At 36.9% G+C, this 13,347-nt stretch overlaps 1 protein-coding gene across 15 annotated transcripts in view; it reads left to right on the top strand.

Annotated features, from left to right (window-relative positions):
- The window catches only part of LOC120425291 (phosphatidylinositol 4-phosphate 5-kinase type-1 gamma), a 99,258-nt gene continuing 85,911 nt past the window's right edge, over positions 1–13,347 (top strand). For 5 of the 15 annotated variants that reach the window (XR_008211947.1, XM_039589753.2, XM_039589750.2 and 2 more), the window contains exons 1-2: positions 9–1,104; positions 12,823–12,869. Coding sequence is in view for 14 of the 15 variants with exons in the window: in XM_039589753.2 (XP_039445687.1) it covers positions 975–1,104; positions 12,823–12,869 (177 nt within the window). In the remaining variant the exon portion in view is untranslated. Of the gene's footprint in view, positions 1,105–12,822; positions 12,870–13,347 lie in introns of all 15 variants that reach the window. The other 10 variants (XM_039589756.2, XM_039589755.2, XM_039589754.2 and 7 more) reach the window with 5 other exon arrangements.

The following is a 13,347-nucleotide window of genomic DNA, read 5'->3' as shown; positions in this document are numbered from 1 at the left end:
CAGAGCAGTGCTTCGTCGTGCGTTTATTGATTAAATCGCGCTCTCGGAAAAGAAACCTCTCCGACCGAAGGAATTTCGCGCAACCCCCGTAGTGTGCGTGTGTTTTGCTGGCTGACAGTGACAGCGCAAAGTGTCAAAGTTTTTCTCTGTCAGCAGCAGAGGTTCCTCGGGTGTACGGGGTTTAGTAATCCACACACCGCCCATCGGGGAAAATCGCTTGGAATCGAGAGTCATTTTTTGCGTGCGAAGCAGGTTCCTAAAATGAATTAGTAGGCCGTGGGCCGTGACGAGTGTGTGCGTTGTGTGTGTGTGTGCGCGCCGTGGAATTTCGGGTTGGAAGATTTTCTGCGGAGTTGGTCGGGGCGCGCGCGAGTGATTCACACGGGGTTTCGCGCGGAACCTGGTCCCGGATTACGTTCCTGCGGAAGAGGCAGCAGCGGGGGCGCAGGAGGAAAGTTTCGCTGGAAGAGAATCGATCGCAGGCACCCAGGAGTAGGGTCGAAAAACGAAGTAGCTGTCAAAAATTGTTCTCGCTGGAGGAGGAAGGCAAAAAGGTTTTTCGGTGCCAAGTCGGGGTGACCCCCCTCCGAGAGTGTGGTCACACGGGGTGTTGTTCCGGGAAGAAAATCGATTCCGTGTGGCAAGTGTCAAATCACCGACCTCGGCGGTGGGTTGTGTTCCGAGCAGCGAAAATCCAATAAAGCAAGGAAAAAATAAAAAGAGTTTGTGTTAGTTTTGCGTGGTGAGAAGAAAGTGTGAAAGAAAGTTGGAAGTGGCCAGCAAAAAGTTTAGTTTCACTTCCCTTCGGCTCACCTTGGAGAGCGGGAGGAAGGGGGCAAGCCACAGGAAAATACGAAATAATTCCGCTGGAAGAAGTTGTGGCCTCAAGTGTGGTTCTAGATCTCTGACACCTCCGACCAGGATAGCCAACAGGGGCAGAGGAGACTAGGGGGAGGGGAGCCGGCGGTCTCGAGATGGCCTCCGGGGATACGGCCGCGATCGACACGATTGACGTGGAGTCGGCGTTGTCGACGAAAAACTCCGAGTACACGACCAGCAGCAGCGGCTTCGCCAAGGAGCAGTACGCCGAGCAGGATGAATACGGTGAGAAGGGACAAGGTCACGGGACGGATATGTAGGAATTCCGCGAAGGAAGGACCGCTGCTCGTTTTTTTTTGCCGTTGTTTTCGAAATTGATTTGGGGTTTTGGTTGTTCTAGAAGCAACAACCAACAAAAGTGTATTTGATTTATGGGCAAAAGATGCAGCATCAGTAACGCGGATGAGCGCTTAGCAGCGGTTTTGGCCGCGGCCAGCCAGAGATAGGCAGAGTTTCATGGGAAATCTAGGTTGATAGATTTATACGCTGCCGGTCGCAGCCGCGTACCGTGACGGGGAGCTTATCGGAAAGCGAAACCCATGCAAATCAACAACAACAATTTCGAACGAGATTTCGTTGGAAGCATTTGTGATTCACGAAATGGCACGGTGCACTGGTGACACGCGCAAAGAGTCAGCCAGAAAAGTTTTGTTTTGTTTTGTGTGCTTTGAGAAATTTGTTTAATTGAACAATGCTTGGTTGTGGCTGCTGGGCAGGCAGCAGCAGCAGCAGATCAATCAATGAGCTGGGAATGATTCAGCTAGAACTGGCTTGATGGGGCGATTTAGCATAATGTGGCGATCGATGAATGATTTCTAATAGGAAAAGAATTTTAAACTCTAATTGATGGCAGGAGACCTAACTTAAGTTTGTGGATGTGTGTAGAAGTGACTCACGAAATCTGAATCATAATTTTGTGAAACAATGTTCAATGATTTTCATACGTGGTTCATTGGTTGAAACTTAGCGTTTGTTTGTTTATCCATGAGATTAACTCACGCCAAACTCATAGAGGAGAAATGGGGTGAAAAAGGCACTAAAATTAATGGTTCTGAAAAACATATTAAATTGTCCCTTTTTTCTAAAACTTGATGACATCCTATTTTGTTGCATTTCAAACTTATTTTGAAAAACATCCTCGATTGGTTTCACTTAGGGTGATCAATTTTTCCGGGTTCTGAATTTCCCGGGAAACGGGAAACATATTTTTTAAATCTCGGAAATTTTTTTAACGATCGTAAAATCTATGTTTTCATTATATTTATTATGTTATTATGTTATGTTATTTATACTGTTAATCGGTGATAATCTACACTTCAATCTAAACAAAGACAGGAGTTTTTAAAAAGCCTATAAAATACATTAAAATTTTTTGTTTGTTGTTTTAATTTTAATGTTTCCAATGTGATGCAAATTAAGGAACATTCTCATTTATATATTTCTTTTATTTATTTTTATATGATAATTTTTAATAACTGCATTAAATCAAAAATAAAAAATAAAAGATTGGGTGGCCACCCAAGTCGGGAAATCGGGAATGTCGGGAAAAAGTCAGGAATTCGCCAAAATCCACCAAAATCGGTAAAAAGTCGGAAATTTGAGATTATTTGCCAAGAAGTCGGGAAAAGTCGGGAATCCCAAGCATACTTACTTATTTTCAAACTCTCGAAAACTTTTGTAATATTTTGTACAATTTTTCAAATTAAATTCACTTAATAATTAATTTTATTCGTCTTTAGTAACTAACCTAAAATTTAAGGTTACTTTCGCTATGTCAATCTATTTGAGAATGAAAAGGTTATTAAAGACATTAAAAATCCTAATAAATATTGGATGCATTTTACAAAAATTGTCATAAAAATTGTTTATGAATCAAAAGATTTTTTTAAATTTTAGTTTATCAAATAAGAGGTAACATTTAACATAAAACGACAAGAAAGTTAAAAAACTAATACAAAAGTAGAGTCTAATTTAAACAATTATGGCCAGCGTAATGCTATGTCTCTTTTTTACTTTCACTGTGTTTTTGATTAAGTATTAGGAAAAAGATTCCAATTTGAGTTTGGCAATTGTTTTAATTGTGTGGCAAATTTGTTTATTTCTATAGTTTTTTGTAAAGGTCATATCTTGACTTTTTTTTGATAAGGTCCTATAAACAAATGTAAACATTGAGTGTATCCCTTTCACACCTTATGTCAAAGTCCATCGGAGTAAGCGGGATACACTCAATGTTTACATTTGTTTATAGGACCTTATCAAAAAAAAGTCAAGATATAAGCTATTGTGTTTCATATGTTTATACTGCCCATGTTCGCATAAATGTCCCATATGCAAAAACAGCAAGCTGAGAAAAACGCTAAACAAGTTTGTCCCACACATAAGGCTACGTGTTAAGTTTTCACGAAAAAACTGGATTTCCTCCTGATTTCTAGAACAAATATTGGATGTTATAGGCTCTTTTGAAAGAGCACACGATTTTGAACTAAACTGTATCATTGAAAAAATCAAAGCAATAAAATACTGATTAAATTTGGAACTTGGTAAAAACTTTTTATCGAATTCCTGGATGTTTTTCTAAATTCTTAAAAAATATAACATTGGTCATGTATTGAGCGTTCTTTGACCCTCAAAATATAAAATAAAATCTTTAACTTCTTGTCATTTCCAGTTAAAAGTATCAAAAGCCATATGTTTGCTAATTTCAAAAATAAAAATTAATATTTTAAGTATTGTTAAGCATCCTGTTATTTTACAAAAACTAATTGTATTTGTGTGCTTTCATTGTTGAAGTATTTTTTTGGGAATTTGTTGTTAAGTTTCTTTATTTACGAAAAAATCTTCTTTTTGATGGTTGATATTTACATTTTTTGCCTTTCTTACTAAAGAAAGGTATAGGTTTTACTTTAAGCCAGGACGTCATTTCCATCTTCGTAAATATGTCGATTCAGCATGAATTTTAAGCGGAAAAATCGCCAAAAAATCACACTGCATCGATTTTCGACGCTCTATCGATTCACCTTGACAGAACTCGTCTATCTCGAACCCTCGAATTTTGAGAAAATAAATTCCGTGGAGGTCGAGTGATGTTCGTATGTGGTAAAATTTTGCAAAATTTTGTGTCGCGCCGTTCTCAGCTCCCATATATCCGATTTCGATTCTTCTAAATGCAGATGAAAGCTAGTGTGCTGAACCTGGGCGAGTTGCCGCGCAAATTTCGAAATATCCATCTGTTTTCGGATGAGGCCAGACTTTTCAACAAAATACACAGTTTTCAAATGAAAATATGGTCAATTGTTTTTCATTTTCATAAATTTTATTTATCTCAAAAATTGCATTTTTCGAGCCCTACAACCTCCCAAATTTTCATCCAGATTCATAATATGGTTCTGGAGTTAGAGCCGTTTGATTAACCTACCATAAGAAAAAAAATCCCTAAAAAAAGGTAAAAGCCCACCTGGTGACCTTCGCCAACATTTTTCATTTCTGATTCTATTCGAAATTTCTTGTACATTCATAGTACAGACCATGAGTGAGCATCTGAAACAAATTCGACATCGATCGGCAATCCCGATCAATTTTTAGAACGATTTACTTTTTGCCTTTCTTACTAAAGAAAGGTATAGGTTTTACTTTAAGCCAGGACGTCATTTCCATCTTCGTAAATATGTCGATTCAGCATGAATTTTAAGCGGAAAAATCGCCAAAAAATCACACTGCATCGATTTTCGACGCTTCGTCGCCAAGTCGACAAGTTGTCAAGTTGAGCTTCGAATACTGGCGCGAGAATGCTGGCGCATCTATTTTGTGGCTCGACTTATACTCATTTTGTAGTAACTTGTCTACCGATGTTTCCTTCAATATGTAAGATATCGTAGCTTTTCGGTTTCTTTTGCCCTGTCCGTTTTTGCATAACTGTCCAATGTTTATGCAAAAACCTTTGTGACATAGGACATTCATCCGGCTACAATCAATTTGTTTCCCGTGCGCTCCTAAAATCGCCTAAATGTAGACTTCATTTTCGTAAGTTTATTTAACAGGGTTCATTGGATTCCAATAGGAGCTTTCTAAGCTTTTCATCGTTTAAATCGTTTTCAAAGTGTTCAATGCTGGCGACTCCAATGGCTTTCTTCATAAGGTTCTCGCGATTGAGTGTGTAGTGGTGCGGTTGTTAAAAATAGCTATCTCTGACTCAGTGTCTTGCGAACCTTCGAGGTGAACGGACACTAGAGCTGCGGTATTTTTTACTACCTAAGCTCAGAGTTATTTCAAACAAAATTCAAAGTCTTTTTAAAGACTACCTGAGTTAATTTCCAAAATTCTAAACAGTCTTTTCAAGACTAACCCCACCTGAAATTTTGTTGTATTTTACAAACGAAGCCATCTTTTTAAGAGAACTTTGCTTGCAAAATGCGTCAAAACAAAGGTAAACGCAAATCTTCTGAAGATTTGATCGTTACGTCGGTGAAGCGTTTGAACGCTAAAACGGCTAACGGAAACAGAAAAAGAAAACAGCCTCTTCTGAGGTCTGATTCTGATTCTGAAAGTGAGGTCAATCCTCCAATTCCATTGGCAAACAGTTTCGGTGTTTTATCCGAAACTGTTGACAAGGATCCTTCTCCTCCTACTGAGCCTTCTGCCGTCGAGAAACGAGTAAAGGCTCCGCCAATTGTAGTGACTTCCGTCTCCGATTTGGCCAGCTTTCGAACGCAACTGAAGAATTGCAAGGAAACTTGCAAATTGAAGGTTTCGTTCCAGCTTGGTCGAAGAGGAGAATGTCGCTTGTTGACGGAATCTTTACAAGATCACCAAACTTTTGTTGGTTATTTGAAAAACCACAAACACAATTTCTACACGTATGAGACCAAGAATGCTCGTCCATTCAAGGCGGTTCTAAAAGGTCTCTCCAACGACTTGTCGGTGGATGAGATCAAAAACGAACTTAAGGTGTTGCTTGGCTTTGCCCCATCCCAAGTAATACCAATGAAGAAAAAATCAAACGGGAATATTTCTCGCTTTGGTTTGACTTCACAATTTTATCTGATTCATTTCAACAGAAATGAAATCAACAATTTGAAACTTTTGGACAAAGTTCCATGTACGGGTAAAGTGGGAGCATTTTAAGAAACATGGCGGTAATGGCCAGAATCTGACCCAGTGCCGGCGTTGCCAGGCATTTGGTCACGGTACTGATCATTGCGCCATGGTTCCAAAATGCATGGTTTGCGGGGATTCTTCTCACGACAAGGACAATTGTCCCGTGAGAGAAGTCACCCAATTTAAATGTGCAAATTGTGGTGGAAATCACAAATCAAATTTCTGGGATTGCCCCATCAGAAAAAAGGTTTTGGATTCTCGTGCTAAGCATCAGCCGAAATCCAAACCGAAATTTTCTCAAAGTCAGGTTGTACCTGCATCTTTAAATCAAACGTTCGTGCTGTCTCACTCGAACAATGCTAGAAATACCCCTACCGTGGAAAAGTTAGGTAACACTAATGGTATTTCTTATGCCAACGTCGTTTCGGGTTCATCCACGAATTTTAAATCCTCTACCAATTTTCAAATTGGGCAGGTACCTCAAATTTCATTTGAATTTTTTTCTGCTGGCAACGCTTTGGGATCTTCTGATCTCGGCGATGTTACGTTTGAAAAAATGACTTTTTTGCAAAACTCACTGTTTGGTTTGATTCAAACAATGAGTAATGCTACATCCATGATGGAAGCTATCCAGATTGGATTAAAATTTGCGAATGATGTTGTTCTTACCCTGAAGTTTAATCATGGATCTAAGTAATTCCATCAATATTATGAATTTTAATGCTCGCTCTTTAAAAGCGAAAGAAAATGAATTTTTCAACTTTTTACGAGTCCATAACGTGCATGTTGCTGTTATAACCGAAACATTTTTAAAAACTGGCACTTATTTGAAAAGTGATCCAGATTATAAAGTTATAACCAATAACCGAATGAATCGAAATGGCGGTGGAGTTGCAATAGTTATCCACCGTAGTATGACTTATAGCTCTTTACGTGACTTTAAGTTGAAAGTTATTGAAAGTTTGGGCATTGAACTTGAAACTTCTTTTGGGAAAATTATGATTGCAGCTGCATATTTGCCTTTCCAATGCACTGGGGAAAATAAAAATTATTTCAAAGGGGATTTGAATAAACTTACTCGGCATAGATCTCGATTTTTGATCATCGGTGATTTTAATGCCAAACACCAATCTTGGAATAATTCAAAAGTAAATTCCAATGGTAAAATTCTATTCAGTGATTGCACTTCTGGTCTTTATTCGGTTTTATACCCGAATGGGCCAACTTGCTTTTCTTCTGTTAGAAATCCATCAACAATTGATTTGGTTTTGACAAATCAAAGTCAGTATTGTGGTCCTTTAGTGACTCATGCTGATTTTGATTCTGATCACCTTCCAGTAACTTTTCCACTTTCTCATGAAGCAGTTACCAGACCCAATAGTTCTGTGTTTAATTACCACAAAGCTAATTGGGACAGGTATCAGCATCATATTGAGAATAATTTAAATCATGATTTTGTTTTAGAAACCAAAGCTGATATTGATTCAGCCTTGGAATCTTTAACTAATGCAATTTTGGATGCTAGGAATATTGCTATTCCTAAAGTCCAAGTCAAATTTGATTCTCCCATTATTGATGACGATCTTCAGCTTCTGATTCGTCTGAAAAATGTTCGTCGAAGACAGTATCAACGTTCTCGTGATCCTGCACTGAAGCGAATTCAAAAAGATTTGCAAAAGGTTATTGACCACAGGTTCACTCTCCTGCGAAATGAAAAGTTCGCAAGAGATGTCGAACAAATTAAACCTTATTCCAAACCTTTTTGGAAACTTTCAAAGGTTCTTAAGAAACCTCAAAAACCAATCCCTTCTTTAAAAGATGGTGATAATATTCTATTAACTAATGGGGAGAAAGCTCAAAAACTTGCTCAGCAGTTTGAGAGTGCTCATAATTTCAACTTAAATGTTTTGAGTCCTATTGAAGATCAAATTTCAATAGAATTTCAGAATATTGTTGATCAAGAATTTTCATCAGATGAAGTTTTTAATACAGATCTGAATGAAATAAAATCTATTATCAAAAAATTTAAAAATATGAAAGCCCCTGGTGAGGATGGCATTTTTTACATTTTAATTAAAAAATTACCTGAAGCAACTTTAAGTAGCTTGGTCAAAATTTGCAACAAATGTTTTGATTTGGCATACTTTCCCAGTAGTTGGAAAAATGCCAAAGTAGTTCCGATTTTGAAACCGGATAAAAATCCTGCTGAAGCCTCAAGCTATCGGCCCATTAGTTTGCTTTCATCTATTAGTAAATTATTCGAAAGAATAATTCTTAATAGAATGATGACGCACATTAATGAAAATTCAATTTTCGCTGATGAGCAGTTTGGATTTCGCCTTGGGCATTCAACTACTCATCAGTTGTTGAGAGTTTCAAATTTAATTCGAAGCAACAAATCTGAGGGCTATTCTACTGGCGCTGCTCTTCTAGACATAGAAAAAGCATTTGACAGTGTTTGGCATAAAGGTTTGATTGCGAAATTGAAAAGGTTTAATTTTCCGATTTATATCGTGAAAATTATCCAAAATTATTTGACGGATCGTACTCTACAGGTATGTTATCAGAACAGCAAATCTGATCAACTACCTGTACGTGCTGGCGTCCCTCAAGGAAGCATTTTGGGTCCAATTTTATACAATATTTTTACTTCTGACTTGCCTGATTTGCCCCCAGGATGTCAGAAATCACTTTTTGCTGATGATACAAGCATCTCCGCCAAAGGTAGAAGCCTTCGTGTCATCACAAGAAGATTACAAAAAAGCTTGGATATTTTCAATTCTTATTTGAAAGAATGGAAAATTACTCCAAATGCTGCAAAAACTCAACTTATTATTTTCCCTCACAAACCAAGGGCTGATTTTCTCAAACCAAAAAGTCATCACATTATAAAGATGAATGAGGTAAATTTAAAGTGGGAGGATAAAGTGAAATATCTTGGACTTGCTTTTGACAAAAACCTTACTTACAAGGATCACATTGAAAGTATCCAGGTTAAATGTAACAAATATATTAAATGTTTGTATCCACTTATAAACAGGAATTCTAGACTTTGTCTCAAGAATAAACTGTTAATTTATAAACAAATTTTCAGACCTGCCATGCTTTATGCTGTGCCGATCTGGACAAGCTGTTGCTTAACCAGGAAGAAAAAACTTCAGAGGATTCAGAACAAAATTCTGAAAATGATTCTGAAACTTCCTCCCTGGTTCAGCACCAGTGAACTTCATCAATTAGCCGAAGTTGACACTTTGGATGTTATGTCCAATAAGATAATCGATGCATTTCGACAAAAATCATTGCAGTCTTCAGCTGCATTGATCCGCTCTTTATATAGTTTATAAGTTAGTTTTAAGGTATCTCTTTTCCCTTTTGTACATGTAGGACCTCCTACATTTGAAATCACTGAATAGCGAAAGCTACAATATTTCATGAATAAATGAAAATTGCTAGTATTTAAAATTGAGGTGAAAAGTCATCGATTGTGATTGGACACTCAATAATGTACATGGAAGAGAAAATCTGAATAAATATAAATTAAAAAAAAAAAAAAAAAAGCTATCTCTGACTCTGTCACTCTCGTAGAAGCTGAATGGCTAGCTTCCATGCACCGTGCGGCACACGCGGTTCACTTGTACCTCGGTTTTGCTTGTCTTGGTGCGCTGGTACGATGAACCAAAACACCAACACAGTCACACAAAAGGGCTCGTACCGAAACTAGAAAACCAAAACCGCGGTGTGCGTTGTTGGGAAGCTTGCTTTGATCGCGTTTGTCATGATCGCTTGTTTGATTAGAAACGTACAAACATATTGTACATACGATTAAAAATATTCTTTTGGTGAAAATTGCGTTTTTTATTTCTTTTGGAAATCATATCATTCATAATACTCATAATATCATCATAATACTTTGCTTTCATCATAAGACTTTCTTTTGTGTTGACGTTATAAATAAACAAAGTTGATGTTATTAATTGAAAAAAGTTCTACCATTGTTATATTCTTTAGTAAGAAAGGCTCTTTCTCACCCCAGGTGGGATTAAATCGGGTTTTTTAATAGAGTTTTTTTGTTTGAAATCATTCTTCAGATAAGAAATGGCAAATCAGTGAGTTTCTGGAAATGCCTGGAAAAAGTCGGGAATTTGAAAATGGTATTTGAGTGGTCACCCTGGACTGGCTCAGTCACTGTCAGTTTAAAACATATTTTACAAATCAAAAACTACAGCCAGCTGGGTAAATCTGGAGTACAGTCTGAATACGTAATAGAGATTTTAGAGCAATATATTTTAAAATCAGTGTATTAATTGTTTTGTTCTGTTCCTGTTTAAACTGAATTAAAAAAAATCAGAGCATTATATAAAAAAATGGCTTAAACAGCTACCTTACTTCGTTCATTTTGTCCTGATTTGCTCCAGATGCCGGTGTTTGATGAAAAATAATCAAATATAATATTTTTTACATTAAACTTGTAACAAATATCATATTTGATTATTTTTCATCAAACACTGGCTTCTGGAGCAAATTAAGACAAAATGACAAAATCACGTTTATATGCTACCATTTTTTTTTTCTAAATAATTAATAATAAATAATAAATTAATAGAAAATGTTTATAGCGCTAGGCATTTTGTGGATCTATAAAATAATAAAATAAACTAAACATCGAAAACTTAAAAAAAAATTCTAATGTTTTTTTTACTAACGCAAACATTCTAAAAATGATTCTAGACACAGGGGAATGCATTTTACATTAATTTCAGGTAATTGCACTTAAATTTCCATTAACATTTTGAAGTTTTTAGAAAACATATTTTTTGTCCCCTGATTTTTCGGCCAGACTTTGAAGGGAGGCGGTGACAAAAACATTTTTTTGAAGTTGCTCACATATTTGAAAGCTTACTTTTTTCTTTATTGTATGACTTATCAAAAATTCTCCAATAATAATACTATATTTTGAGAATTTAAAGTGTTTAAAGTGTTACTAGATTAGAGTAGTTCTGTACTTTTTTGCAAATTGACTTTTATTTGTACTGAGGGGCATAGTCCGGTACACTACAAAAAATACTGCGTACTTATTGTCACATGATATAGAGGAAATATTAGTGAAAAACACAGCCAAAATTGACCCTTGAAAAAATTACATTTTTCAAAACATTGTCAAAATCACATAAGACAATCTTAAAATTTTCTTAAATTTTAAGAGTTCTTCTTTCTTTCTGATGCTTTTTAAAGGTCAAAAATTGGTTGAAAAAATGATTTTTGGGTTGTAGAGGAATATTCTCATGCTAAATTTCTATGACCATCTTGCTTTATTGTATGAAGTGCTGCAAAGAAAAATTAATGATGCAAAATGCTCTTTTCTACATAGGGAACGCATAGACAAAGTTTCATCCTGTCAAATATCTCGAAATAAAATGCACTCTACAAGTTAAAAAAATTTATTGTAATGTATTTTAAGTTAAATTTTAATGAATATAGAAACAAACTATGAGAAAATGGTTCTATCCCATTCCCCAGAATCCCATTCCCCAGAATTCCATTCCCCAGAATGCCATTCCCCAGAAACTCATTCCCCAGAATGACCCATTCCCCAGAAAAGTTTTATTTTTATTATAAATGTACTTTATTTCAAAAAGTGATCAGTTTAAAGTGTGATGTGTTCGGATTTCGCCGTTATTGTGATAACTGCTGAGAAAAGTTGAATGTTTCCTTCTTCAAAGAAAGTAAAACTCTCTTGACTTGTGATAATTGTTGACAAACGTTGAAATTTCCCTTAAAAGTTAAATTTTCCCTTCTTTAAAGAAGGGAAAACTCTTATGACTGTCAGTACTGCTGCCAAAGTTTAATTTTCCTTTTAAAGTTAAATATTGCCTTTTTTAAAGAAGGGCAAACTCTCTGGTCTGGCAGTACTGTTGCCAAAGGTTAAATTTCCCTTTGAAGCAGAATTTTCCCTTCTTTACATAAGGGAAAACTCTCTTGACTGTCTTAATGCGGGCAAAAGTTGAAATTTCCCTTTAAAGTTGAAATTTGCCTTCTTTAAAGAATGGACAATTCTCTTGACTTGTAATAACTGCAGAATGCTGACACAAGTTGAATTTTACTTTTGCAGTTATCCCAAGTAGGTAAAGAGAGTTTTCCCTTCTTAAAGAATGAAAAAAAAAAATCAATTAGTTTCAGCAGTTATCACACGTCACGATGTCTTCTTTAAAACGATTCTAATATTGAATTAATGTTGAAAATTTAATTTCATTATGCCAATTAACCATTATGCGTCATTATGCCAAATTATGTTATGCCAAACGGCATTATGCTAAATGGCATTATACCGAATGGGAAACATAACATGTTTTTCACGGTTCTAAATATTTCTGGGGAATGGGCCATTCTGGGGAGTGGGATTCTGGGGAATGGGATAGAACCGAGAAAATAATGTCATCAAATCATGACCCAAATATAACACAAATCATCACCGAAAACCAAAACCATTCCGGCGACAGCTGTTCCTAATCTAATATTTATATGAGATTTGCGATGGATGATGAAACGTGCGACGACCTGTGTCGCCTGATATCAGAGCAGGCCCCAAGAGAAAGAAGCGGTTCGTGTCCAAGCCCAAACTTTAACTTTAACATCGCCGCTCCACCGTGTGCTACTTAACCGAATCCCTCCGTGTGTGTGTTTTTTTTGTTGGAAGAAACAGCAAAAAATGCAAATGTTTTGCTGAGCTTTACCGTTTTTTTTATTTCCATCTCCCAACACGTGTCCCTAGGTTTTACTTTTTTTGCTCCGTGTTTTAAAAACTGCTTTACTAATGATTTTCTTTCTCTCTCATTCCCACTGTTTTTCCAGGAAAATTCATCAAGGACACTCCCGGGAAGCAAATCCTGGCGGACGGTGTAAGTTGGGGCCGGAATTCAACATTTGAACACTTTCTCGTTCTCTTCCGGGGGTGCACTGCGACTCGAACATCACGTTCCGTTTTCCGTTCCACCCGGAAAGCTAATTATATTAGTTGAGGGCACCCCAACAAATCCTAGAACAGAAGAAGAAGCAGGTTGCACGTGTAGGGGGGATGCATTTTTAATTGGTTGAAGCAAATTACGCCCGATTTTGAGATTTGTGCGAGATCGTTTCGCCACGTTGATTTGGCCAGAATTGGGAAACTTGATGCAGAAAGAGATCACCGCGGAAGCCTTGGCGGTTTTCGCCCACAAATTAGATTGCCGCCGCCCCCCGAAAATGGCTTTTGTTTCGTCGGTCGGTTACACCGCCGCGGTCATTGAGGAGCGCGCAACAGCTGTAATTGAGCTGTCTTGACTTGCTGCAGTACGGTGTGCTGGTGTGAGGGTTGCCGAGTACGATAACCTTCTCAGG

This window comes from Culex pipiens, chromosome 2 (genome assembly GCF_016801865.2).
Source record: "Culex pipiens pallens isolate TS chromosome 2, TS_CPP_V2, whole genome shotgun sequence".
Classification (NCBI taxonomy): Eukaryota; Metazoa; Arthropoda; class Insecta; order Diptera; family Culicidae; genus Culex; species Culex pipiens.
The sequence above is the reverse complement of the archived record's forward strand: the minus strand, read 5'-3'. Positions and strand labels throughout refer to the sequence as shown.